The sequence below is a fragment of the Nomascus leucogenys genome, chromosome 19, assembly GCF_006542625.1.
Source record: "Nomascus leucogenys isolate Asia chromosome 19, Asia_NLE_v1, whole genome shotgun sequence".
Taxonomy (NCBI): domain Eukaryota; kingdom Metazoa; phylum Chordata; class Mammalia; order Primates; family Hylobatidae; genus Nomascus; species Nomascus leucogenys.
Window position 1 is genome coordinate 38,752,789 of NC_044399.1, and position 24,458 is coordinate 38,777,246.

General features: G+C 52.5%; 1 protein-coding gene across 1 annotated transcript in view; it reads left to right on the top strand.

Moving 5' to 3' along the window:
* Positions 1-24,458, top strand: part of NOS2 (nitric oxide synthase 2) — a 44,356-nt gene that overhangs the window by 16,076 nt on the left and 3,822 nt on the right. Inside the window, exons 6-24 of the mRNA XM_003277085.3 lie at positions 1,682-1,844; positions 2,682-2,773; positions 3,600-3,741; positions 3,871-4,010; positions 5,690-5,864; positions 5,955-6,056; positions 10,298-10,492; positions 11,504-11,586; positions 12,283-12,427; positions 13,702-13,806; positions 15,152-15,201; positions 15,590-15,764; positions 16,903-17,035; positions 18,477-18,555; positions 19,348-19,529; positions 20,916-21,079; positions 22,051-22,258; positions 23,819-23,906; positions 24,306-24,427. Coding sequence (XP_003277133.1) covers positions 1,682-1,844; positions 2,682-2,773; positions 3,600-3,741; positions 3,871-4,010; positions 5,690-5,864; positions 5,955-6,056; positions 10,298-10,492; positions 11,504-11,586; positions 12,283-12,427; positions 13,702-13,806; positions 15,152-15,201; positions 15,590-15,764; positions 16,903-17,035; positions 18,477-18,555; positions 19,348-19,529; positions 20,916-21,079; positions 22,051-22,258; positions 23,819-23,906; positions 24,306-24,427 — 2,543 coding nt within the window. The remainder of the gene's footprint in view (positions 1-1,681; positions 1,845-2,681; positions 2,774-3,599; positions 3,742-3,870; positions 4,011-5,689; positions 5,865-5,954; positions 6,057-10,297; positions 10,493-11,503; positions 11,587-12,282; positions 12,428-13,701; positions 13,807-15,151; positions 15,202-15,589; positions 15,765-16,902; positions 17,036-18,476; positions 18,556-19,347; positions 19,530-20,915; positions 21,080-22,050; positions 22,259-23,818; positions 23,907-24,305; positions 24,428-24,458) is intronic.

Consider the following 24,458-nt stretch of genomic DNA (forward strand, 5'->3'; position numbering starts at 1 on the left):
TGACCAGCTGAGCAGGTTCAGCGGCCTTTTGTATCTGAAGAATCATAGCATATTTAGAGATGGTGACTTGCTGCATGTTACATTTAATTGTGTTCACTGATGATGAAAGCCACTCTTTCTTTTCAGAGCTCATAGACACCACAGCATTTCTAATGCCTTAGAAACATGACTATATGAAAATGGCCATCACATCTCAAACTCTGAACGAATTGGATGTGAATGTAAAAAATAATCCTTTCTTGCATATGCACGTGCTGACCACCATGTGTGTTGGCGGTGTGGGTGTTATGGGGATCATTACTGTTTTCATGCTCGGGTGCAGAGGGGGGAATATTGCTGGAAGCTTTGTTTGGGGAGGGAGGTCTCCCAGCAGTGGGGTGGTTCCCACCTCACCCAGCAGCTCCTTATGGCAGGGGTGTCCTTGGGGATAAATATCATCAAATGTTTTGTCTTTGTGCTTTTTTTCTCTAATCAAGGAAAAGTTGTCGAGACACTCTTCATCCACAGAAAGGCCATTTTGTTCGGAGTTACCCACTGTCCTTAATCAGGAGTTCATTCTTTAAATAGTTTTGATGCTGTTTCAAAAGGCTTTGGTGCTGATTGGAAATCTCAAGGTTGTTGTTGTTGGTGGTGTGTGTGTGTGTGTGTGTGTGTTTCAAAGCCTTTCCAACTGAGTCCCTCCCTCCCTTTGGGATATTTTTGAGGTCTGGGAGGGGAGGAGAGAAGCAAGTTTAGAATTGCGTATGGAGTGACTGAATGAGCGATTCTGAGGCTGAGGAACAGCACGGTTTAGAGAGACTGTGACGTGGGCAGCTCTTTTCTGGCCAGGCCCTGGGACCCTGCAGACTGAGCTCTGATAGCCAGGTCCCAGTCCTGGCTTGACCAGGCTCCTAAGAAGGGTGGGCAGGCCCTCAACATTTTGGGCTTCCTGTCCCCGCTAGGGTGGAAGATGGAAGGTCACATCACTGACAGTTAAGAACCTGGGCTTGGCATCAGGGCGACCTGGGTCTGAGTCTTGACTTTGCTCTTTCCCGTACTTAGGTTCCTGGGCCTGGTACTTAACCTCCTAGAGCCTTGAGATCCTTGGCTATAAAACAGATGCAAAAATACTTCCCTCCCAGACTCAGTGAGACCCTGCCTGTGAGTTGCTTCACCCAGTGCCTGGCTCATGTGGGTACCCAGTACACTGGAGCTGCCACGGAGGGACTGGCTCATCTCTCAGTCAAGGCAAGGCAGGAGGGCACTCTCCTAACTAATGGAGAGGCAGGACATTGCTATGGCTGGATGGGACACTCCTCCCAGGCTTGCAAGTGTCTGAGAAGGATTGCACCCCTTACTGAGATGAATATGATTAAAGAAAAAGCGCCTGAAAATAAGCAGTGTTCCCATGGGCTCAGGACTGGCTAGGTAATATTTATAGGACTCAATGTAAAAATGAAAATGTGGGCTCTTTATTTTAAAAGGATTAAGAATTTCAAGATGGGAACAGCAGAGCATTAAGCGTGGGGCGCTTCTAGGCTAAGTGTGAGGTCCCCAAAGCCAGCCCTGGAGGGAGCTGTCTCTGGTGAGAGGCATCTTGCCCTTCTGGTGTCCTATTTCAGTTCCTGCTTCTGTGGATTGAATTAATCCCCATGTAAGGCCATCTCATTGTTGATCTTCCTGCTGTCTTCCTGTCCTCCAGGGCAAAAATAGAGGAACATCTGGCCAGGGTGGAAGCGGTAACAAAGGAGATAGAAACAACAGGAACCTACCAACTGACGGGAGATGAGCTCATCTTCGCCACCAAGCAGGCCTGGCGCAATGCCCCACGCTGCATTGGGAGGATCCAGTGGTCCAACCTGCAGGTGAACTTCCTTAGACCTCAGTGGGAGAGGGCTGGAGGCAGCCAGGCCCTGAGCAGATGGCTTGGAACAGCTACACGGAGCTGTGCCCAGGCCTCCTGGGACTGAAGCCATGGCCCTGGATCCTCTCTCACATTCCCAAATGTTGAGATGGGGCACCTAGGGTCCCTGTCTAGAAGCCTTGAATCGTGTTTCAGCACCAGGGTTTCTAGCTGCCCATTCTCTATTGTGTTAAATTCAGGAGACTAAATGCCATCATTAGAGTAAACCACGACCTTGTTTTTATTACTCTTGAGGCCGTGGTGCTGCAAGATGTGTTGTTTTCCTCGAATACTTGAATTCTTGGCTCCAAGAAAACATTTTATTCAGCCTAGCCTCCTAGGCCGTCTTTTTGTTGGGGAATCATTTGTTGCAGGATAATATCAAAAGCACTTGGACAGAGAAATCGATTAGAACTGCCAGTGAAACCAACTCTGGCTGTGTAATATGTGCTGGTGTAGGAAAGGACCTAGCCTGGGGCTGTGGCAATCCCGATTCATGGTGCTTTCAAGTCAGGTTTTCTTGGAATTCTGGCTTTGCTGGGGTCTTCTGAGTGGGGTTGCCTGTGCTCCCCTAGAGGGCAGCCATGAAATGGGAGCGGTGGTGCAGATGGGAGGCTGCACTCTTGGGCATGGTGTTGAGTGGCAGGTGCAGATGGGAGGCTGCACTCTTCGGCATGGTGTTGAGTGTTTGGGTGTTGAGTGTTTCGGCTGCTCTATTGGTTCCCAGTGACTTCTGATCAGCCTCAAAGCCTCTGTCTGCCCAGTCTTTGATGGGCATGGTCTGGATGGGCTGTTGCAGGTCTTTGATGCCCGCAGCTGTTCCACCGCCCAGGAAATGTTTGAACACATCTGCAGACACGTGCGTTACTCCACCAACAATGGCAACATCAGGTCGGTGCACGTTTCCCAGGGCTGCAGAGGGGCTTGCCTCGCCTGAGAATCTTAGCCAAAAGATGCAGCACTTGGGTCTAGGGGAGGCATCTCCAGCTCCAGGAGAAACCAGGGAGAGAGAAAAAAGAGAAAGACTCAGGCTTCTTCGGGGACTTCCAGTAGTGAGCCCAGCCCCTGTAAGCTCAGCTCCCATCGGCAGCCCATGCCCTTGGTTTCCTTCCGACGTGGAGCCATTTGGAGGGGATGGAGGATCTTTAAGAAGTAACTGCTTCGCTATTCAGGGTTGGGGCTCCCATTTTTTAGAAGGGATGGGACATTAAGAGGTTACCTTCCTCTCCCAAACAACGAGGTCAAAGCTAATAGGGCTGAACAGCTCGTTTGGTCATTCGTTCATCTTTTTGTTCAGCAAACACTCAGTGCCTATCTAATGCAACCCAACACAGGACTAGGCTGGGGGAGCAGGGGGAAGATGGGGTATGGGCGGGTAGGAGGGAGAGTGACTAGGACCCTAAGATGCTGCTCCAGCTGGTGTGAGCCTACGACCTGCACGAGACAGGCATCCAGCTAACTCAACTGCAAGGACGGAGACATAGGCAGTGAGGGAAAGACTGGCAGATCAGCTAACCCTGCCTGATGGATGGGAAGTTCCCCCTTGAGGGGTCTTGAGGGAGGGCAGGAGGAGAAGGCATGTCAGGAGGCTGGCTCAGTCAGCTTGGGATCAGGGGCTGCAGAGCAGGTAGGGTGGAGAGGGAGGTAGGGCCAGTGCAGGATGGCTGGGCCCCCACCAGGGCCAGGTGGTAAACAGCACTGTTCCTGTCCCGGGAAGGTCGGCCATCACCGTGTTCCCCCAGCGGAGTGATGGCAAGCACGACTTCCGGGTGTGGAATGCTCAGCTCATCCGCTATGCTGGCTACCAGATGCCAGATGGCAGCATCAGAGGGGACCCTGCCAACGTGGAATTCACTCAGGTACCTGGCCCAGCCTCAGCCCCCAGCCACTGGGGCAGGGAGCCCCGTGGTGAGCGAGTGACAGAGTGGAGCCCAGAGGAGACACGCAGCCCGGGCTTACAGACTCACAGGGCCTGTCTTGTTCCCCAGCTGTGCATCGACCTGGGCTGGAAGCCCAAGTACGGCCGCTTCGATGTGGTCCCCCTGGTCCTGCAGGCCGATGGCCGTGACCCTGAGCTCTTCGAAATCCCACCTGACCTTGTGCTTGAGGTGGCCATGGAACATCCTAAGTAAGTAGGCTGAGGGTGCTGGGGGCAGGGGCGAGTCAACACACAGCCCTTCTCCTTTCCTAAGTGAGGCTCCAGCCCTCCCCATACCTCCCCTAAAGCCCAGCCAGCAGCAGGTGACACTCTGAGGGCTGGCTTTCAAGGACTCTTTTGTCACTGTTGCATTCTGCAGCCATTCTGCACTGGCACCTCGGGCCTCAGACAGGAGGATGTGTTGATGCTGAGGGGAAGCAGAGGCTTAGACGGATGGGGCCCCAGGAGCTTGAGAAGCAGTGACTGCAGGAGATGAATGCGTTGAGATTCTGGAAAGGAGCAGCCCAGGCCTCTTCTGCCCTCCTGCCAATGCTCTTAACTGTCCCTCTCCTGTCGGGAGCATATAGGGCTGCAGTGACTTCAAGAGTCCCACTGGCCCAGCCCCTGCTCTGGGCAGTTCTCATAATTGCAAAAATACCTCTGCGTATTGAGATTTACTCTCTAGCAGACATTGGGCTGGGCTCTTCTTCCTGGCCATTGAATGAACCGAATTCAGTCCCGACTCACGGCCTTTGTACTCCCTGTTCCCTTTGCCTGACATGCCTTTTCCTCAGAATTTTTCTAGGCTCATTTCTTCTTGTCAAAAGGTATTTCCTATAATGTCACCTCCTCTGAGAAGGCTCTCTGACCACTCAAGCTAGGGGAGGCCCCCTTACCCTCAGTCTAACACATCATCTTGTTTTTATTTCTTATATATTTGTTTACCCATTTATAATCTAGAGTCTAGACATTAGACTACAAGTTCCTTGAGAATGGAGATCTTTTCTTTTCTGTGCACAATGTATACCCAACAGCTAGCAGAGTGCCTGGCACATAGTAGGTGCTCAGTTATAAATATTTGTGGAATAAATGAATATACAAGTGAATGATATTACTAGCTTTATAATAATTCCATGAATTTGATGCTATGATTTCTATTCTGATAATGGGGATGTTGAGGCTCAGAGAGGCTAAAAAAAATCCCAAGGTCATACTGCTAGTCAGTGGTGAGGCAGAACTTGAACCCCAGCTTTCTGACACTGGAGTCCTTAATTGCTCTGTTGTGTTGCATTCTCAGCATTTAGCACAGAGCCTGGCACATACTTGATGCTTAATATAGGTTTGCATGAATCAATGAGTGCATGAATGCATAATTTAATAAATGGCATCCTATGTGTCTAGTACGTCTCTCTGGCTGGGATTAACTCAGAATCAACTGTTGGAAAGGAGTTTTCTTGTTTGACTCTTTCTGAAGCTTTTTTCTTGGTGGGCAGGTGGGGGTCAGTGGGAGGCCAAAGGTGCAAAAGTGAAGCCCCCAGCGCCAGACATGGTGGTTCACACCTGTAATTCCAGCACTTTGGGAGGCTGAGGCAGAGGATTACTTGAGGCCAGTAGTTCCAGACCAGCCCGGGCAACATAGTGAGACTCTACAAAATAATAATAATAAGGAAAAAAATTAGCTGAGCAAGATGGCACATGCCTGCAGTCCTAGCTACTTGGGAGGCCGAGGCAGGAGGATCGCTTGGGCCCAGGAGTTAAAGGCTGCAGTGAGTTATGATTGTGCCACTGCACTGCACTCCAGCATGGGCAACAGAGCAAGACCAAGTCACTAAAATAAAAAAATAAAAAAAAGGAAGGCCCCAGTTAAATTGTGTCTGCCTTTTTGCCAGATACGAGTGGTTTCGGGAACTGGAGCTAAAGTGGTACGCCCTGCCTGCAGTGGCCAACATGCTGCTCGAGGTGGGCGGCCTGGAGTTCCCAGCGTGCCCCTTCAATGGCTGGTACATGGGCACAGAGATCGGAGTCCGGGACTTCTGTGACGTCCAGCGCTACAACATCCTGGAGGTAACACAGGCAGCCCAGCTGGCCAGCTGGAGGTGTGGGCCTGGGGGTGGCTTCAGGGACTGACTCCCCGCTCTCACGCTGCCTGTGTAGGAAGTGGGCAGGAGAATGGGCTTGGAAACGCACAAGCTGGCCTCGCTCTGGAAAGACCAGGCTGTCGTTGAGATCAACATTGCTGTGCTCCATAGTTTCCAGGTATGTCTGGAGTTTTGTGAGTCTGAAGACATTGGTTCGAAGCTCATCTGATCCAGTGACTTATGTGATGCTTAATTTATAAGTCAGCCCCCTTGCTCACTCTAGACGTCCAGCAACAGGCAGCTCCTCACCTCCCAAGACTGTTCAATCCCTGCACTTGAGCACTGAATTCTGTCCTCTCTCAATCGCTCAAAGACTTTACTCCCAAAAATTTCCCTCTTCTCTCCCTGTATCATCCATGTCTCTCTCTCTGCTGAGTCATTCCCAGCAGTGTACAGACAGGCTCTCCTAGCCCCATTTCAAACAAATAAATGAATAGCTAACCACAGAACTCCTGCCAAACCTCAGGCCTCAGGCTCCCTCCAGCCACTGCCTCACCCTTCTGCTCCTTTCTACAGCAAAACTATGGAGAGATCTCATTGCGCTTCCTCATCCCCCAGCTGCTTCGGCCTGGCTGGGCAACAGAGCGAGACTCCACTCAAAAAAAAAAAAAAAGAAGGCCTCCCTGACCACGCCATGTAAAATGACGCCCTCACCCCACTGCCAACCTGTCTCTCTGTGTTAGTCCTTTAACCATTTTATGTTTCTTCAAAATACTTCCTCATACAGTTCCTGGCATTATAGAGGACAACAACTTTTTCTTTCTTTTCCTTTTTTTTTTCTTTTTTTTTTTTGAGACATCATCTCACTCAGTCACCCAGGCTGGAATGCAGTGGCATGATCACTGCAGCCTTGACCTCCTGGGCTGAAGTGACCCTCCCACCTTAGCCTGCCGAGTAGCTGGGACTACAGGTGCACACCACATCTGCCTAATTTTTATGTTTTTAGTAGAGATGGTGTTTTTCCATGTTGCCCAGGTTGGTTCTGAACTCCTGGCCTCAAGTGATCTGCTTGCCTCAGCCTCCCAAAGCGCTGGGATTATAGGCATGAGCCACGGCGCCAGGCCGGCTTTCTTTATTGTTTGGTTTCCCCCACTAGAACGTAAGCTCCATGGGGCAGGGACCTTGTCTGTCTGTTTGCTGCTGCACCTCTGGCCTAGAAGAGTGTCTGGCACATGGTAGATGCTAAAACAATGTGTCTTGAAAGAATGAATGATGAGGGCCACATCCGCGTTCTGGCCTTGCACAAACTGGGTCTTCAGTGCTTGTCCGAGGCGTGCATGAATGAATGATGCTGGGAGGGGACCTATGAGCTGTGGCTGCTCTTGCTTGCTGTGCAAAGATGACAACCTCCACCTCCTCTTAAGCCCACACATAGCCACTGGGCTCCTGTGTAGGGCTAAGCCCTCTGGCCCATCCGCTGCTCTTACTCGTAGAAACACTTCCCTTCCCTGTGGGAAGGAGGCCTGAGATGTAGGAAGATACTACTTTAGAAGCCACGCCCATTGCCACAAAGCTGACAGATGCCCTGGAGATCCCACCACCGGGCAGTCATTCATTCATTCAGCAATGTTTTACTCAGCATTTGCCTGGTGCTGGGCACTAGGCTGGGTCAAGGATGTGAGTGGTGAACAGAGTACAGATGAGCACACACTGTTCCCCATGACTGGGTCACCCTATAGGCAGATCAGGCCTGTGCTTGATGGGGGAGGGGAAGATGGAACAGGAAGAGCCCCCCGGTGTCTCGGGAAGGGCTGGCCTCGCACCACACATCCTGACTCCTGGGGACTCCCAGCACCAGCCCTGATGCTGGCAGGATGTGGATACGTCCCAGAAAAATCTGTGAGCCTCTGCTGTCTCCTGACCGTGGCTGACTGTGTCCTTCCACTGCCTGAGCGTCTCCAGGACTTCCTCACCACCCTCCTTCAGGGTAAACTTCAAAAGATGGGCCCTTGTTTCCTCCTCTGTAAAATGGGGATAATAGTGCCTCCTCCCTCACCTGAGGATTCTAAGAGTTAAGTAAAAATGCATGCAAAATGTTTAGCTGCACTGCCTGGCCCATAGAGAACACTCAGTAAGCAATGATTTTCTTACTGTTTATTATGTTGTCATCATGATCGTGCCTACCACGAGTTTTTTTTTTTTTTTTTTGGAGATGAACTCTCCCTCCGTTGCCTAGGCTGGAGTGCATGGTGTGATCTCGGCTCACTGCAACCTCCATCTCCTGGGTTCAAGCAATTCTCCTGCCTCAGCCTCCCGAGTAGCTGGGATTACAGGATTGCACCACCACGCCTGGCTAATTTTTGTAATTTTAGTAGAGATAGGGTTTCACCACGTTGGCCAGGCTGGTCTCAAACTCCTGGCCTCAAGTGATCCACCTGTCTCTGCCTCCCAAAGTGCTGGGATTACAGGTGTGAGCCACTGCACCCATCCTGTAGCTACCACTGGGCTTAGAACTGATCTGGCTCCCAGGAGTTGCTGTGTCTTGGAAGAATGAATGAATGAGAGCCCACGTCCACAACAGTGGTGGCCGGACTTTCATATACACATATATAACTTGTGTATGTCTATAGAATTTACAAGGCATGGCTGGCCTTCCCAGGCCTGACACCAGCTGGGTCCTCTCATGCCTGCCTGCCTTGACTCATGCAGTGCCCCACTCAACTAACTTGCACCCCTCTCACAAGTCTCCCTTCTTCTCAGGAACTGCTCCCGAAATTCGCCAACTCGCCCTGGGCCTCTGTCTGGTGTCGTGTCCTCTCCTCTGCCCTTCCCCAGCACCTTTGCCTGCCTCCATCAGAGTTTCTATCAGGCCATGTGAAAATGACTGATTTTCCTCGGCTTCCCCACCCAGTTAGACTAGACTAATGCAGAGAAGGGGTTGCGTCTTTCCCTTCTATAACGCCGATGCCTTATGCAGTGCCTGGCAGATGGAGATTATAAGAGCAGCTAACATTTATTAAGCACTTACCATGCTTTGCTTATTCCAGCTTATTGCATCCTTTCAACAACCTCATGATGTAGGAACTTTTTTTTGGAGACAAGGTCTTGTTTGGTCACCCAGACTGGAGTGCAGTGGCACGATCATGGCTCACTGCAGCCTCGACCTCCTGGGCTCAAGCAATGCTCCTACCACATCAGCTTCCCGCGTATCTGAGAACACTGGCATGTGCCACCACACCTGGCTAATTCTAATTTTTTTTTTTTTTAAGACAGAGTCTTGCTCTGTCACCCAGGCTGGAGTGCAATGGCGCGATCTCGGCTCACTGCAACCTCTGCCTCCCGGGTTCAAGCGATTGTCCTTCCTTAGCCTCCTGAGTAGCTGGGATTACAGGTGTGTGCCGCTACCATGCCTGGCTAATTTTTATATTTTTTAGTAGAGACGGGGTTTCACCATGTTGGTCAGGCTGGTCTCAAACTCCCGACCTCAGGTGATCTGCCCGTCTCGACCTCCCAAAGTGCTGGGATTATAGGCGTAAGCCCCGACACCTGGCCTACTAATTTTTAAATTTTTACAAAGACAGGGTCTCACCATGTTTCCCAGGCTGATTTCAAACTCCTGGGCTCAAGCGATCCTCCCACCTCGGCCTCCCGAAGTGCTAGGATTACAGGCATGAGCCACTGCACCTGGCCATTATAGGAATTCATATCCTTCCCATTTCACAAATGAGGAAACTTAAAGAACTAATTGCTCAAGGTCACATGGCAAATAAGAAGCCAGAGTTTGAACCACTATGTTAAACAAATATCTCTTGACTGAATGGGTTGCCACAGACATAAAGGCCAGTGGCTGCCTTGCTGGACCATTCCATGGGGTCAGACCCCACAGCCTGTAATTTCAGACTGTGAGTGATTCGTCTCCCATACACTACAGTTCTCCCAATGCTTCAGACCTCCCCACGGAGGGGTCTGGCTCCTTCTTGGCTGAGGAGGCTACAACCCCATGGAAGTGACTCTTAGAACTCTCCACCATAAATCGCTGGGATGGTATTTCCTTTACCTGCCAAAATGTGCTGTGGTTTAAATTATGCAGATCCAGAGACAGCCATTTGCTGGGAGTCTGGGGAGACCTGTGGGCATGAGAGGCTGGATATTGCCCCCAAAGAGTTAAGGGAGACCCCCGTGGGACCTGTGGGCTGACCATGGCTAATGTGCTTTCTTGGGCTCTGTCAGAGGCTCCACAAGCACCTTCCATTTGGGTGTTTATTTTCAGCAGGCAAAGAGAGGGCCAGGAGGAGCTGCTCTCCCATGTCACAGATTGCCAGGCCTTCCCAGGCACTCTCTGGGAGCCCTGCAGCCAACCGGCCCCTCTCCTGATTCCCCCACCCTTATCTCCACTCCCCTTCTTGCCTTCTGATACAGAAGCAGAATGTGACCATCATGGACCACCACTCGGCTGCAGAATCCTTCATGAAGTACATGCAGAATGAATACCGGTCCCGTGGGGGCTGCCCGGCAGACTGGATTTGGCTGGTCCCTCCCATGTCTGGGAGCATCACCCCCGTGTTTCACCAGGAGATGCTGAACTATGTCCTGTCCCCTTTCTACTACTATCAGGTTAGGGATCTTCCTCTTCTCTCCCTCCTGGGGGCTCGGGTGTGGCTGTATGTGTGTGTGTGTGTGCACCTCATGGTTACACATGCAGGGCACAAGGGGAGGCAGGAGTATGTTGTTAGAGCTTTCCAGGCCCCACCCAAGGATGCTGAGCAGCCTTTGTGCATTTCCACGGAGAGTGGCACTGAAGGAAGTGCCTTCCACTGCACCGCTAGTGGCCTGTGGCTCGGATGGGAGGTCTGTCATTACACCTGCTTCCACGGGAGGGTCCGGCAACAGTCACTCAGCAGAGTGCTGAGGGGATTGGCCCCTGAGTCAGACGCTATTGATTCTGCCACTTCCTAGCAATAGGGTCATGGGTGGGTCCTTTCACCTTTCTGAGCCCCGATCTTCTCATCTCTAAAAGGGATGGGCTTCAGTCCATGACAGGGGGTTGTGTGGATCACAAAGTTGGTGTATGGAACAGCTCAGCCTAGTGCCCAACGCAGAATGCATTCAGTAACCATGAGCTATTGAGACGAGTTCATTTTGTGCCATAAAGGATTTGGGTTCGATTTTAAGAAGAGCTTCCTCCATCTAAAGGAAGAGCTTCCTCCATCTACAGGACCTCACATGCAGGGTGACTGCATGTCCTAGGGTCTTGCCTGTTGTAGTAGCAGCTCTTCTTGCTCTCAAAGGTGTCTCGGTTGGGACTGTACATTATGTCGTCTGCCTGGTGATAAGATGCTAAAAGCAAAAGGGAGTGCAGCCTGTTCCTTCCAGGAGGACACTAATGAGAATAAGAGTTAGCCGCCCCCCTCGATGTGCAGGCTCCATGCCAGGCACTGGAGAGGCAACTCTGGGGGAGAGGCAGCCACAGCCCTCCCTTGCAGGAGTTCAGTGATGGGGGTGGGGCGCAGGCCAGCCTTCTCTTCCAGGCTCACGATGGGTGCAAAGGGTCCTCTACCACTCCAGCATCCACAAGCCGAGCCAAGCCAGGACCCCGCCCTGCCCTCACATCTTTCTTTTCTGAAGGTAGAGGCCTGGAAAACCCATGTCTGGCAGGACGAGAAGCGGAGACCCAGGAGAAGAGAGATTCCATTGAAAGTCTTGGTGAAGTGAGTGGCAGTGGCTAGCGGTGATGTGCGAACTATGTCTCTTCCTTCTAGTCAGCCTCTGCCTCCAGTCCTCGAAGGGCAAGAACACAGGGAATGGATATTCTTTTGCTTTTGTTTTTGAGACAGGGTCTTACTCTGTCACCCAGGCTGGGGTGTAGTGGTGCCATCACAGCTCACTGCAGCCTCTGCTTCTCGAGCTTAAGTGATCCTCCCGCCTGAGCCTCCCAAGTAGTTGGGACCACAGGTACAAACCCATGCCTGACTAATTTTGTTTATTTTTTGTAGAGACAGGGTCTCGCAGTATTGCCCAGGTTGGTCTCGAACTCCTGGGCTCAAGCGATCTTACTGTCTGAGCCTCCCAAAGTGCTGGGATTACAGATGTGAGCCACGGCGCCCTGCCTGGGAATGTATATTCTTTGTGGAATTTGGCTCGCAGAGGTCCAGCCGCCAATTCCAAGGGTCCCCTGCTGCCATTGTTCCAACCTTCTCTCTCCTCCCTTTTCCCAAAGGGGCCTATAGTAGTGGGTGAGGGGAGGAAAAGGGTGAGTTGTCACGATGCATGGCTGGTGAGAAACGCAGCTTGCTTTTCCCTCAACCTGCCCCACATTAAACGCTGTCCCCTCCCATTCCCCTGGTCCCCCATTTTCTTCTGGAAGGCTGACTCAGCACACAACGCCTGCCTGTCTGTCCCCACAGAGCTGTGCTCTTTGCCTGTATGCTGATGCGCAAGACAATGGCGTCCCGAGTCAGAGTCACCATCCTCTTTGCGACAGAGACAGGAAAATCAGAGGCGCTGGCCTGGGATCTGGGGGCCTTGTTCAGCTGTGCCTTCAATCCCAAGGTCAGTGGGTTGGCTGTTGTTTTTTCTGCTTGTGTGCAGGGGAGTCTAGGAAAAGTTAAAACGGTTTCCCCAGTCCTGGATGTCTCAGAGCCTTAGATGTGCTAATGTGCATCATAAATCTGGAAGAGGAGGAAAGACTTGTGTGCAGGGATTCCCAAACTTCCACAGTAGATGAATTTTTCATGGTGTTCTGGAGAACACAGTTTGAGAAACACTTTCACAATGAATCCAGGCCTCAATATACATCAGCTGCTCTAGCTGAACTTTTTTCAGGCTCACTGAACACCTGCTCTGCAGGATACATGTAAAAGGGGGAAGAGATGAGTAAGCTGCAGATAAACAAAAAAAGGCCACAGAGGGTCTGTCTAAGCTCTATCCCCTGCCTTCAGCACTGACGGATAAAATCCAACTCTTAGGGAATTGTGGCCATGTGCTGGACCAGCCCCGGGCTCTGAGGATCTGACAGTGAGTGGCGCAGAGCCAGGCCTTGCCCGTGGGGAGCTCTCCAGCATACACCTCCCTCTCCCCTCCCAGCGCCCTGCAAAGCAGGCGTCAATGCCATTGTTAATGCACAGAGGAGGAACCTGACTGTTAGACAGGTTGATGGGTTTTTCAGGGTTGCACGGCTTCTGGGAGGTGGATGTGACCCTGAGGACAGGGCACAAGCCAGTGTAATGCCACAATGGGATAAGCTGTGGTCTGTGCCACGTAGAGGCCTAGGCCAAGGGGGCACTGACTGATGACCAGGTCAGCCAGGTCGCTGAAAACACCTCTTGGGTCCAAGCCTCACCTGCCAGCTCCCAGGAGTCTGGAACTGCCAGGAGAGTGGTGGCAGGTCCCCCATCCTCCGCTGGGTGGGCCTGGATAGAACAGCAAGGCGAGGGCACATTTCCCCGGCCATCCCCTCCAGGCACAGCTGTGACCTGCTTATTCCAATTTTGTGGAAATATTTCCACACATGGAGAATTGCAAATAGTAGTGGACGTGGTGAGAGGCATTTAGACGTGGGAAAGGCAGTATTTTGGAGACATATCTTCCAGAGCTTGCCGATGGGTTAGCCGTAGGGCTTGAGTGGGGAAGGAGAACAGAGGATGATGTGTTCAAATCGGTTCATTCACCTCCTCTGTGCCACGCCTGTGCCGGGCCCTGGGAGAGACAGATGAGCACAGGAGCCGCAGCCTGGGGACAGTGGGGGAGGAGGCCCAGGGTGTGTGGGCAGGGTAGGGAGGGCCCTACTGGGAGCTGAGGGCTGATGTCCACTGGGTGCCATCCAGGTTGTCTGCATGGATAAGTACAGGCTGAGCTGCCTGGAGGAAGAGCGGCTGCTGTTGGTGGTGACCAGTACCTTTGGCAATGGAGACTGCCCCAGCAATGGAGAGGTGGGTGGCATGAGGTCTGGCTGGTCTAGGGGGTGGTAGGGCACAGGAGGACCCAGGAAAGGGTGTGGGGAATGCAGCACGTCCTACGGAGGGCGTTTGGGAGTCAGTGCTCAAGTCACTCCGGGTCACTCAAGTCATTTGCCGGCCTCCGTCGTAATTATTGCCGTATGGGAGTGCCACATTTCCTATGACATATTTAACATATTTCTGTGAATGGCCTACCTGTTTGTACTTAAAAATTCATATTTAAAGGGAACTTGTATCACTCTCACAAATGGAAAGCAGCAAAACATAAATTCAATGAAAACAAAATGAAGTTAATGAATTTTAGCTAGATACTATTCCCTGGCCAAGGCCTGCTCTTTGTTTTTTTTGTTTGTTTTTTGGTTTTTGGTATGTATGTATGTATGTCGGTATGTATGTATTTATTTATTTATTTATTTATTTATTTATTGAGATGGAGTTTTGCTCTTGTTGCCCAGGGTAGAGTGCAATGGTGTGAACTCAGCTCACTGCAAACTCTGCCTCCTGGGTTCAAGTGATTCTCCTGCCTCAGCCTCCCGAGTAGCTGGGATTACAGGCACGCGCCACCACGCCTGGCCAATTTTGTATTCTTTTTTTTTTTTTAGTAGAGATGGGGTTTCTCCACGTTGGTCAGGCTGGTCTTGAACTCCCAACCTCAGGTGATCTGCCCGCCTCGGCCTCCCAAAGTGCTGGGATTATAGGCGTAAGCCACCGTGCTCAGCTATCTTTGTTTTTAAAAAAGAGTACTAGGCAATGAGAGAGGTATTAAAGGTCTATTAGCACCAATTTGAGACTGTCTCTCCAGTGCTCAGAAAAATGAAAATGTAATTGAATGGGAATAACTAAAAAATAAGTTATGAAAAGGGAGTAAATACTTGATGCTAGTTCTGCTGGGTCACATACCTCCTGGAATCATCTTGGGTTCCTTGAAAGCCAGCCTTATTGCAGAGACTATAGGACCAATTGTTGCTTCTACCAGGTTCCAAACAGAATCACCGCCCATTAGGAGCCCCTCTGGAGAGGCCCTGCTGTAAGGCAGGCCCCCTCTGCCAGGGCTGGATGGGTGGGGGCCCGGCTGTTCCAGGTCCCCCATTAAGGGGCAGGGCCTACACGAGTTGTTACAGTTTAGCTGGAGTGAGAGACAAGCTAAACTTGTCAGCTGACAACCAGGTCCTTGGCCAGGTGGCCCCATACATAAACCAACTTCCGTTGTGGGCCGGGAACCATCTCCTGCCAGCTGTGGCCAGGTTTCCAGAAGAAAGGAAAAAAACAGTGTTTTTTCATCCTGGCTTGAGAACTCTGTCGTTCCCTCTCTTTCTAGAAACTGAAGAAATCGCTCTTCATGCTGAAAGAGCTCAACAACAAATTCAGGTAAAGCTTTTTCCCTTGTCCTACACCTCCCAGCCCTTCCCTGTGGACCCAAAGTCTGGGTTCAGGGGATGGAACTGGGTGTGCACAGGGGGTCTTCTCAGAACCATGCAGGCACAGAGAGACCCTGGGTCTAAGGTCTGTACTCAGAATGTGTCGAGGGTCAAACCACAGAAATCAAGTCCTCTCACAGGTTTGCAGGCCAAGCATGGGGTGGTCATGGGAGTTGGTGACAAGGCTAGGGGATGGAGAAGACCAGAAGGGGGTCCAGCTCCATTCTCCAGCTGGAGGGGGAGAGTCTGGGGTTGGCCCTCCAGGCTATTGGTGCTGGGTGCTGGGTGCCAGGTGCTGCTTGCATGGTACATGAGTCTCTATGTGTGTCCTCGGGCAGGTACGCTGTGTTTGGCCTCGGCTCCAGCATGTACCCTCGGTTCTGCGCCTTTGCTCATGACATTGATCAGAAGCTGTCCCACCTGGGGGCCTCTCAGCTCACCCCGACTGGAGAAGGGGATGAGCTCAGCGGGCAGGAGGATGCCTTCCGCAGCTGGGCCGTGCAAACCTTCAAGGTCAGTTCCCAGCCAGAGCTGCCCCACAGCAGGGACATGACAGGGTACATTCATGCCTAGGACATCTGTGCTGGGCATCCCAGGTGCCATGACCTCTGCCCGTGGTCCTGTAGATGTGGTCCCAGGCATGGGCCAGGGCCACAAGCCTGAGGGCTTAGGTCATTGCTGCTGTCCCTCAGCCCCCTAGAAGAGCTCCACCCTGTGAACACAACTCTGGGGGAGAAGGTGGCACAGATACCCCCCTGCCCTTAGGGAGCTTTTAGTTTAAGGTCTTTCCCCCACTGACTACCTAGGTCACCTCTTAACTACTGTGTCTGTTTCAGTCTTACAGCCACAGAGAGCCTGGGGACAGACACCACACAGTGGCAGATCCACTTTGGATCCACTTAGTATCTCCATAGCTCTTTATTGCTGTGATTGTCCCCAGTCACTTAGGGAACTCGTCACTCATGCAGAGCGTCACTCAGCGGTGGTGCTTAGGAGCATCAGCTTGCATCGGGGCAGGCTTGGTTCCAAAGCCGGGGCCTCCTCCATGTGGCTCCACATCAGGAACATAGCAGCAATCAGACCTCTCCCAGTGTGGGCGTGAGGATACAACCAGATCATGTCAATATTGGCATTCATAATGGTTGGGCACAGTGGAGCGTGCCTGGAATCCAAGCACTTTAGGAGGCTGAGGTGGGCAGATCGCTTGAGCCCAGGAGCTCGAAACTAGCCTGGGTAACATGTGAAACCCGCCTCTACTGAAAATACAGAAAATTGGCTGGGCTTGGTTGTGCCCACCTGTAGTCTCACCTACTCGGGAGGCTGAGGCGGGAGGATTGCTTGAGCCCAGGAGGTTGGAACTTCAGTGAGCTATGATGGCACCACTGTACTCCAGCCTGGGCGACTGAGTGAGACCCTGTCTCAAAACAAAAACAAAGCAGTATTTATAATAGTAGCAATAGCTACTATGGGCCAAGCCCAGACACCTCTTTGAGTCCTTGCTGTCACCCTATCAGGTAAGTGTGCTTCGAAGTTACACGAAGCACACGGCTCAGTGTTTGGCCCATGGTAAGCGCCTAAAAAGTGGTAGGCCCAGTGGTGGGGATGCTGCTGCTGCTGACCATTAACCCCAGTCTGCTCCACCTTCTTCCAGGCAGCCTGTGAGACGTTTGATGTCCGAGGCAAACAGCACATTCAGATCCCCAAGCTCTACACCTCCAACGTGACCTGGGACCCGCACCGCTACAGGCTTGTGCAGGACTCACAGCCTTTGGACCTCAGCAAAGGTACCTGCTTCTCTGCAGCACACGGGGCTTGTTTGTGTTGGGGTCTGAGCCCTGAGCCCATGGTCAAGGAGACCCCCAGGTCTTTCTGAACAGAGACAGCTGGCCTCAGGGCCTCCCTCTCACTGCATGCAAGAGCCTGTTAGGGTACAAGACTCAAGGCTCTGAGGGAGGCTGTTTCAGAGGGAGCCCCAAGAGGGCGGTGGAGACAGAAGGGGTCAGCGTCTGCCGAGGGCCTACTGTGTGTCAGGCACTGTGCAGGGCTCCTGGCCCACATGGGCTAAGTGAGCCTGGACACTCCTCCTGGGAGAAAGGCACAGATGGAGAAATTGCAGTTCAGGGAGGTGAAGCAAGCTGCTAGCCTGTGGCCACATTGGGGTCTGAGCCCCCCAGCCTTCCAGCCACGAAGGCAGCCAAGTGTCATGAAGAAGGCATCACAGAGGCGATTCCAGGCTGTAGTGGTGAACTCTCCACTCTGCACCCCCAGGTGCTGTGCCCTGTGCCCTGTGCCCTGTCTAAGTTAGTCCTGAAGGTTTCTACATGTTTAGGGTATCCCCAACGTCAACGATGCTCTCCTGTGGATCCCAAGCCATGGAGATGTCCTGGGACTTTCCATTTTTAGGTTCCTAAATTGAATTTCCCAACACCTAGAAGCAGTACCTAGAAGCTGCTCTGTATCAGATCAAGGACTTTTTTTTTTTTTTTTTTTTTGAGACGGAGTCTCGGTCTGTCATCCAGGCTGGAGTGCAGTGGTGCGATTCCCTCTTACTGCAACCTCCGCCTCCTGGCTTCAAGTGACTCTCGTGTAGCTGGGATTATAGGCACTACCACCAGGCCTGGTTTCAGTATGTTGGCCAGTCTGGTCTGAAACTCCTGACCTCTGGTAATCCACCTGCCACGGCCTCCAAAAGTGCTGGGATTACAGGCATGAGCCACCATGCCCAGCCTGGACCAAGGATCTTTATTTGTGGAATAAAAGGAAGAAAAAGAAAACCCCAGGCTGGGCGTGGTGGCTCACGCCTGTAATCCCAGCACTTTGGGAGTCCGAGGCGGGCAGATCACAAGGTCAGGAGATCGAGACCATCCTGGCTAACACGGTGAAACCCCATCTCTACTAAAAAAAAATACAAAAAAAAAATAGCCGGGCGTGGTGGCGGGCGCCTGTGGTCCCAGCTACTCTGGAGGCTGAGGCAGGAGAATGGCGTGAACCCGAGAGGTGGAGCTTACAGTGAGCCGAGATCGCGCCACTGCACTCCAGCCTGGGCGACAGAGCGAGACTCCATCTCAAAAAAAAAAAAAAAAAGAAAAAGAAAACCCCAATGGCCAGCTCAGCAGGATGCCTCAAGGGTGGTGTTCAGGTGTCACTGACTCAGACATGTGGGGGCTTCCCCTACCTACGCTCAAGATCCACTTTGCCATTTCACCATCTCTGTGTCCTCCACAGCCCTCAGCAGCATGCACGCCAAGAATGTGTTCACCATGAGGCTCAAATCTCGGCAGAATCTACAGAGTCCAACATCCAGGTAAGGGAAAGTGCAGGGCTTTGTGGGTGATACTCTGTCGATTTTATTTTAATGAATGAAAGATCAGAAGTCAGTCTTTGAAGGGAGAGGAGAGGAGCATCTGCTGGCATTAGCAGCCACACTGTCGGTAGGACCGGCCCACCTGGTAACCTGCGGCCACCTGTGATTTTACATCTACTTTTGGTTAACCACGGGCCATTTTTCCAGCTTGGACTCTAAGCATCTGCTCCACTTCCTCTCCTTCCTCATTGAACTCTTTCACTAAAAGGAGAGTGCAAGAGAGATTTAAACTGTTTGACTCATTCTTAAGAACTTTCAGGAAAAGTGTTGGCAGGGAAGGAAATTTCCCAGCTCTGGGAAAGAGCCTTGTGGATTATCTGCAGGTTTCATTGATCTGTGCTGTCCTCCCCACGTGCATTAGGAAAACTGGCCTTGGTTCTAATAAGAACAGGGTTTGTCCTGGTGACAAGGAAAGGTTTCTTCTGATATCCACGTATCTCCAAGGAGGATGCTTTCTTTAGGCAGAGGCTGTAGCCAAGCCCTCGGGGGGCTCCAAGGGCTGCTGGGAAGGGGTGGGCCCCCGTCCTCCCCCAGAGGGAAGCTCCTGGGGCCCTCTTAATTACCCCTGGCTGTGAGGATGCCTCATCCCAAGCTCAGGGTGGTGGCCCAGGCTTGTAGAACCAGCCAGGAAAATGAAAGGAGGGCACACTTCCTGGGGAATCTCGCCTGCCCGTCAGGGAACCCTGGAGGAAATCCTGCAACGTCACCTGAGGCTTCATTTTCCTTCCCCAGCCGTGCCACCATCCTGGTGGAACTCTCCTGTGAGGAGGGCCAAGGCCTGAACTACCTGCCGGGGGAGCATCTTGGGGTTTTCCCAGGCAACCAGCCGGCCCTCGTCCAAGGCATCCTGGAGCGAGTGGTGGACAACCCTGCGCCCCACCAGACAGTGCGCCTGGAGGCCCTGGATGAGAGCGGTGAGCCCCGGGCCAGAAAGCCAGTGCTGCCTGGCATCCTCTGGCCACCCCATCTGGCTGAGGGGCTGAGCCTGAGCCTGCCGGTGACAGCCATCCCTGTCCTTCCTGCTGAGAGGGTGGGCCGCCAAAGCTTCTGTGAAAGCAGCTGTGGAAACAGTCCCAGCCCATAAGGCATGGCTCCCTGGCCTTAGTTTCCTCAATGATAACAACATCCCCCTCAATGCAGTGTCCAAAGTCAGAAAGTGGGATGAGCTGGGTGTGGTGGCTCATGCCTGTAATCTCAGCACTTTGGGAGGCTGTGGCGGGTGGATCACTTGAGGTCAGGAGTCTGAGACAATCCTGGTCAACATGGCAAAACCCCACCTCTACTAAAAATACAAAAATAATTAGCCAGGAATGGTGGTACATGCCTGTAATCCCAGCCACTCGGGAGGCTGAGGCACGAGAATCGCTTGAAGCCAGGAGGTGGAGGTTGCAGTGATCTGAGATCTCGCCACTGCACTCCAGCCTGGGTGACAGAGACTCCATCTCAAAAGAATAAAAAAAGTGGGATCAGAGAAACAGAGCCTGGCAGTGTCCCCCACTGTCCAGGAGAAAGTGAGAGAACCTGAGACGTGGGGATGAGGACACAGATGTCCTTGTGACTGTAGGGTGATGGATGTGGTTCATCAGGACTCTGTTCCAGAGGAGATAATGTCATGCTCATATTTTTACCCAATATTTACAAAGCATCTGTGTACCAGGCACAGCACCAACTATCATGGCACAATTTCATTCAGTGCTCATGCCAACCCAGCAAGAGAGGTTGTGGTATCAGATCTGTTTCACAGGGAGGGAACCCAAGGCCCAGAGGCTTCAGTCACCTTGGAAGTGGGGAGCCAGGGTTTGAACCCATGTCTTCTGGCCCCAGGGTCTGTGTTGTGACTGCCCTGCATGCTTCCCTCTGCGACTTCCCTTTGGGCCCATCTTCTGCTCACCCAGCACCTCTTGGTACAGCACCAGGGGACTGCAGTCATGGGCTTCTCTCTAAGTGAACAACTGGCCTGTGAGGTATCCATTAGTCTTTGGTGGATTTAGTCCTTGTGAGTCTGTAGATCACTGGTGAGTGTCTTGCTAAAGTTCAGGTCTGGGCCAGAGAAGGACATGGTTAGTTCATCAGGACCACGCCAACTTAGTGCCCCTTTGGGGGCTGGTGATCAGCCTTCCCTGGCAGTCCTTTCTCCATGCGTCACCTTCTTCCTGCCTTTTGCTCTTAGAGCCAGGTCTTTAGAGCCTCCTTTCCCCTGCAGCTGGAGAATAGGGGGTGTCTGCCTGGGGGCCTCGCTACCTTCTGAGAATCCCGAATGGGGCCTCTTTTCCATCTTGACACCTTCCTTCCCCATCCAGGCAGCTACTGGGTCAGTGACAAGAGGCTGCCCCCCTGCTCACTCAGCCAGGCCCTCACCTACTTCCTGGACATCACCACTCCCCCGACCCAGCTGCTGCTCCAAAAGCTGGCCCAGGTGGCCACAGAAGACCCGGAGAGACAGAGGCTGGAGGCCTTGTGTCAGGTGAGGATCAGGGCTGGTGGGCAGTGGGGATATGTGGGGGGTCCCAGCATGTGGGGAGCCAGAGCCCAGAGCTGGTCTTTAACTTCCAAGAGGGATCCACACCAGGTTCCCAAAGCGAGACTTGTTAAAGGCTGGTGGGAAGCCAGGCATCGTCCGCTGGCCCATGTCTAGGACACAGTTGTGTTGACTGAACTGAGTTTTTCCAAGTGTCTGCAGGATGCAACCAGAGTGCACTGCCTTGGACATTAGCTAGAAAGGGGAGCCGTCCTTATCTGTCTTTGCTTTCCCCAAAACTGGAATAAACTTGTCACTTAAGATGTATTGGGGGATGGGTGATATGGAAGAATGGATAAATGGGCATAATGAACAGAGTGACAGATGGAGAGCTGAATTAATAAGTTAATGAGAGAATGCATTAACTCACCTGCAACTGTCTGGTTCCAAGTCTTTGCAAAAGGCACTGGTTGTCATTATTATCATCATCATTATAGCTAATTATATCAATTTCAACTACCTCCACCGCCATTATTTTGTGGCTGCAATGTACTAACTTGGCACATGCTTCCTCATTTAATTCCCATAACATCCCCACAAGGCAGGCAATACTATCCTTGTTTCACAAAGGGTAATTGGGACAAGATTCCACAGCTAGTGAGGACACCCGGCCAAGATTTGAACCCAGGTCTGATTGGTTCCAAAGCCTTGCCCCAAATAAATTACAATAAAGATTTGACCCCTGCCCATGAGTTGCCGACAGTGGAGGTCACACAAGTTAGATAAATGTACTGGACTGAGTTCCTCCAGGACAGGCACTATTTCTTCTCAAGCTCGGTAGTCTCAGCACCCTGGACAGTGCCTGGCACGTGGACTTGTTTGCTGAGTGAGTGAGTGAATGAATACTGGGTTGTGACAGCCTTTTCCCCAAAGCGGGGCAGGCGCCCTGAGTCACTGACATCACCCTTGGCTTTCAGCCCTCAGAGTACAGCAAGTGGAAGTTCACCAACAGCCTCACGTTCCTGGAGGTGCTAGAGGAGTTCCCATCCCTGCGGGTGTCTGCTGACTTCCTGCTTTCCCAGCTCCCCATTCTGAAGCCCAGGTTCTACTCTATCAGCTCCTCCCAGGATCACACGCCCACAGAGATCCACCTGACTGTGGCCGTGGTCACCTACCACACCCGAGGTGAGCCAGGGGCAGAGGCTCTGAAACAGCCCCGCTCCGCCCGTTATTGGACATCTGTTCATCAACTCGGATTCAGCTCCCTCATCAGTTCAAGGAGGGAGGGAACACCCACAGCCCAGAGTTGTTAACAGTATTAGGAGGTGTGTGAAAGAGATCTCTAGGAACCAGGCACTAAACCAAGCCTTCTGTATGTGTAAGATCAGTCACATTGTGGGGTAGGCACTGTGTGCATTTTACAGGTGGCACAGAAAGTCACACTGTTAGTAAGTGGAGAGCTGAGATTCGGACCTGGGTAGTCTAACTGCTGAGTCCAAGTCCTCCACCACTCCACTGTCCCACTACTCTTGGGACAATTTAATGAGATCAGACGTGGAGAGCACCCAATGCCTGGTGGGAGGCCAGTGGTTCTTAGTCTTCCCGATCGTGCAGCCTGAACACAGGGGAGATTCTGCATTGATTATTCATTCACTCACTGAGCTATTCAGTGGGTGCCTGGCACTGGGGTGGGTATGGAAATGCAACAGACATCAGCCCTGCCCTCAGGGAGCATCTAGAGGCAGCAGTGGAGAGATAGGCATAGAAATAATTAGCTGATTTTCATTGTGCTGAAGCCAAGAAGGAAAGGTCAGGGTCACTGAGGGAAGCGAAGCCGGGGGTGACGCTGCCATAGAGTGGGAGGCCAACATCTCGTCCAGGTGGTCTCGGCTCCACCACTGGCTTCTGCCCCCTGCCCTGCCCTCTGTAACTGAGCGTTGCCTGGGTTGGCAAAGCTGGGAGCTGCCCACACTTCCCAGCCCTCTGTCCTCAAGAAGCAAAAACACAGTTTCTAAAACCTTGGCAGAGACTCTGTTTGCCCTGCTAGAGAACACCCACCCAGACCAGGAGAGGAGAAGCAGACGTGTCCTGTGAGATCAAAATTTAATCCCGAGGAAAACCAGGGGGACCTCTGCAGTTGGTTGGAGGCCTCCTTCAAGTGCTGGGCCATTGTAAACGGAACACAATGCAGAGAAACCTCCTGGGTTTCTACAAGCCCGGGAGGGCCCACTGAGGAGGAAAGCGAGGTGCCAGAGCAGGCTGAAATGCACGGAGCTCATCCACCACCCAGGGTTGCTACCAGCAAGGGACACGCCCATGAGCACACAGCAGTAGCCACCCTGAGGGGCCACTTCATGCTGCTGTCAGTGGAGCTCAGTGGTGAGCTGGGGGTGCTCCTGGAGAAACTCTTTGGAAGGAGCACTGGAGTAGGAGTCAGGGAAGCTGAGCTGTCTTGATTCCACCGCGACCTGAGTGACCTTTTTCAAGTCACTTTTCCACTCTCCGTCTCAGTTTCTGCTTGGGCAGAAGGAGCAACTTGCAGCCTCTCTAAGTCCCTTTCAACTTTCCTCAGCTCCGCGCTCACAGAGGGTGGATCTCAGAACCAGGAGGACAAACAGCTGCTCATTGAGTCCTGAGAGTGCCTGAGTGAGGGCGTCCAAGGAGGCTGTGGTGTGGGCGGAGCAGCTGGTACAGTTTGCGCATGGGCAGTGGGGGGACGTTGGTCACTTTGTGTTATCGTTGCAGATGGCCAGGGTCCCCTGCACCATGGCGTCTGCAGCACATGGCTCAACAGCCTGAAGCCCCAAGACCCAGTGCCCTGCTTTGTGCGGAAGTAAGCACCCCTTCCACTCTGTCCCCTGTGGGGCCGCCGACCCCTGGGAGTTCCAGGAGGAAAGGGAGGGATCTGGGGTTTAGGAGACGCTCGGAGCCCCTTGGCCCATAAAGAAGGCACTGGGGTCACACTGGTGTGGCTGTCTCTAGCAGGGACAGCGATGACAGGTGAGTCTCAAGAGTCCAGTGAGCTAGGCTCTTTTTCAGAAGGACCTGGGGGAGGTGCTGGTGGCTGGACAGAAGGGAAGCAGCCTGCAGTACGTGGGAAATCAAATAGGAGCTTCTTGTCCTCTCCACCCCCTCACGACCGCCTCCCACAGGCCCAGCTCCTCAGCCATCCTGTGCGTGCGTGGGCCCGGGGTGTCTGAGGACTGGCCGCCTCTTCTCCTGTCCTCTTCAGTGCCAGCGGCTTCCACCTCCCCGAGGACCCCTCCCATCCTTGCATCCTCATCGGGCCTGGCACAGGCATCGCGCCCTTCCGCAGTTTCTGGCAGCAGCGGCTCCATGACTCCCAGCACAAGGGTAAGGCTGGAGGCTTCCCAGGTGGGAGGGG